The 3,703-nt window shown below is 35.5% G+C and overlaps 1 protein-coding gene across 1 annotated transcript; it reads left to right on the forward strand.

The window, feature by feature from the left end:
• Positions 1 to 425: 425 nt before the first annotated feature.
• On the forward strand, positions 426 to 2,236 carry LOC105797511 (sugar transport protein 8; the record flags this gene model as incomplete). The annotated part of the gene is made up of 4 exons (XM_012627471.2): positions 426 to 558; positions 644 to 963; positions 1,079 to 1,705; positions 1,790 to 2,236. Coding segments are annotated over 4 exons (1,527 nt in total), but the record flags the coding sequence as incomplete, so codon positions are not given.
• Between the last annotated feature and the right edge of the window lie 1,467 nt (positions 2,237 to 3,703).

Raw genomic sequence — 3,703 nt, forward strand, 5'->3', positions numbered from 1 at the left:
AAGTAATCCTTTGTCAAGATCAAAAATAATGGATCAGGAATATCAGTCTGCGGTCGGGTTTTAGCCTTCGTATATTTATAGTTCCAAATCTGAATAAAGTCAAATGAAGGTTAAAATTAGAAAAAGCAGTTAGGGATAACTTTTCCTGATTTTAGTTTGAAGAAAATGCCAATTTTAGATTACTGTCGTAGTCTCACCTGCTGTATATAAACCGTGCTAAAATAAGGTCTAAGAGACAGAAGTTTTTATTTAGGACAACGAAATAAGACTTGTAGTGCTGGTCTTTAGTTTTGTTTTATTACTTATTAACAAAAAATAAAATAAAAAATATAGAAAAAGAAAAGAGAGCCATCATTCTTATCTATATTTGTATTTGTATTTTTATCTATATTTACATATAATTTTCATTATCACCTTGTTGTAAAATACCGGCAGTCGTAGTAAGCGGCTCTGGTGAAAATCAAGAGTTTGAAGGCAGGATAACGGTGTATGTCACAGTTTGTGTGATCATAGCAGCCTTCGGAGGCTTGATGTTTGGATATGATGTTGGCATTTCAGGTTTTTAGTTTTCTTTATAATATTTATATTATTAGAAGCAAAGTAAAAACTTATGCGAAGAAAAGGGTTTGATTTGGATTGACAGGTGGAGTAACATCCATGGATGATTTCTTAAAAAAATTCTTTCCAGTTGTGTATAAAAAGAAACAACATGCTCATGAAAACAATTACTGCAAATACGATAACCAATCCCTCCAGTTGTTCACGTCATCCTTGTACATTGCTGCTTTGATAGCAAGTTTTGTAGCTTCAAAGGTGTGCTCAAAAGCTGGTAGGAAACCAACCGTGCAAATTGCTTCAATTTTCTTCTTAATAGGCGTGGTTTTGACTGCTGGAGGTCTCAACATCGAAATGATAATTTTTGGAAGAATGTTTCTTGGCTTTGGTGTTGGGTTTGCCAATCAAGTAAGTTATATAATTAGTTTTAGTGATTCACTTTTCTGCATGTATCACATTAATTCTACCAATAAACCATCACACACACACACACTTAATGGCCTTTACATAATTATTATTGCAGGCGGTACCACTCTTCTTATCGGAGATAGCTCCAACTAATATTCGTGGAGCACTCAACATAAGTTTCCAGCTCTTCATTACCATTGGCATTTTGTTATCCAATCTGGTAAACTACTTTACAGGAAATATCCATCCTCATGGATGGAGAATTTCTCTTGGCATTGCTGGTATCCCTGCTTCAATGCTTTGTGTGGGATCTATACTCATTTGTGAGACTCCAACTAGCCTTATTGAACGTCACAAAGTTGAGAAAGGAAGGAAGGTTCTGCGGAAGATTCGTGGTGTCGAAAATGTTGATGACGAGTTTGATTCTATTGTACATGCTTGTGAGATGGCAAGGCAAGTAAAGGACCCTTTCCGCAAGCTAATGAAGCCAGTTAGTCGACCCCCACTAGTGATTGCCATCTGTTTGCAAATTTTCCAGCAATTTACTGGAATCAACGCTGTAATGTTCTACGCTCCTGTTCTATTCCAGACCGTGGGATTTGGGAATGATGCTGCATTGCTTTCATCTGTTATTACTGGCCTTGTCAATGTGTTTAGCACTATAATTTCAATATATTTAGTAGATAAGGCTGGCAGGAGAATTATGCTACTTGAAGCTTGTGTCCAGATGCTCATTTCCCAGGTCAGGTCTTCATCTTGTATTTTGTTTCACTTCCTATAAATTAATTAATGTTGGTATCTAATGTATTGCATACATTACATGCAGGTTATTATTGGCATAATCCTTTTCAAAGGATTGAAAGCCACGGGTGCCAATCTTTCCAAAGGGGAGGCAATCTTTGTGGTGGTCTTGGTGTGTACCTTTGTCATGGGCTTTGCCTGGTCCTGGGGGCCTCTTGGCTGGTTAATTCCTAGCGAGGCTTTCCCTCTGGAGACCAGATCAGTTGGTTTTGCCTTTGCAGTCAGCACCAATATGCTCTTCACTTTCGTCATTGCTCAAGCTTTCCTCTCAATGCTTTGCAAGATGCAAGCTGGAATATTTTTCTTCTTCGCTGCCTGGATTATCATAATGGGAGTGTTCACTTGGTTCTTGTTGCCTGAGACAAAAGGTGTTCCGGTTGATTCTATGGTTGATAAAGTCTGGAAGCAGCACTGGTTCTGGCGTTCTTTCGTAGCCGAGGATGAATTTAGGACTGATGTTAAGGTTGTCTAATTTTTTTTTTTTGGGGTAAAAAGTGAGCAAAGCACAATAAAACATCTGGTTTCTTTCATTTCATTTCTTCTAAAATTTGCTGCTTATGGGGCGTACTGTCGGACACAACCCAAACAAGTGCACTCTCTCGTATGTTAATCTCGATGAACTTTGTGTTGTTGTGTTAACCTTTCAGCATTCTTTTATAAAAAAAAACGAAAAAAAAAACTAACAATTTCGAGTCGTATTTGTTTATAATTTCTGAAAGGTACAAGGGATGGCCAGTACTGATAATGAATGTGCTGTCTACAAGCGTATTTGAGGTTTTTTTTATTTTTATTTTTATTTTATATTAAACCGATATTTACATAGATAATGTTAAAGCTAGTAGTTTTGTCATTTCAAAACTATATAATCTTTTCACCCTTTTAACTATTTGCAATTGAATTATTATTTACTTAATGAATTTTCCTTGAAAAGCGCTACTTATACCTCTTAATGAATTATCCTATCAAGCAACTTGAATTACATAAAGAACAACAGGTAAAACATAGCTACAAATAATTTTATTTTTATTTTCTTTCTTTCTTTATTAGTATATTCAAGATAGGTTTCTCACTGTAACAGAGAAGTAGAAGAGAGATCGGGCGCTAAGGAGACAAATACGGAAAGGAAATTTGGATTGAGATGAGGCTGTAGTAAACACCTCACTCTTTGATTCAGACATCAGCAACATAAAGAGGTTGATTCTCAGGGAAGCAATGACCGCGTGGGAAGTCGAAAAAAAGTTGGTGTTTAGTGTAAGAGGGGATGAGCATGAAGTTGTAGATGAAATAATGTGTCGTGTGCCAGAGGGAAGTTTAGGGGTCAGACATATCCAAGTAGGTTTGATTTCGTGCGGTTTTTGGTTTTTCTTTCACCGTTCTGTGGTATTTTTGGAAACACAAAAAAACATATTTTTTCAACACTTTTTGAGCTCTAATTCATAAAGTTTCGTAGTAAATTTTGTCAAAAGTCACACTTTAATTACAACATAATTAATTTTCACTTAAATTATTAACATATTGAATTTTAATTATTTTTATAATAAATTTTCACAAATTTAGTTTATTTTTTACAGTTTTGCACAAAAGGTGAACATTGGCTAGGCAGACACCTTGAAAGGCTTGAACGGTTGGGGAATTTTTGCATCAAGTGAACCAAGGGCAAGATTAAATATTTTTCCAGCCAAGGTTTGTCCAAATGATGATCATTTTATATACTTTATATTTAATTTTTATCCAAGTTAAATTGGGTTAAAATTTAATATAAAACCTGAAGGAGGAAGTGGCTCAGTGTGCTAAGCATTGAAGACTGATCCAATAAGAAAATTTGCAGCCCAAAATCGACCCAATAAGCTGACCCAATCAGCTTATTTAGCTGCTTAAATTAATTGTAAAACATCCCTCAAGTTTTCTTAAAATCCTATTCAAACCCCTCCACTTTTTT

This window comes from Gossypium raimondii, chromosome 9 (assembly GCF_025698545.1).
Source record: "Gossypium raimondii isolate GPD5lz chromosome 9, ASM2569854v1, whole genome shotgun sequence".
Classification (NCBI taxonomy): Eukaryota; Viridiplantae; Streptophyta; class Magnoliopsida; order Malvales; family Malvaceae; genus Gossypium; species Gossypium raimondii.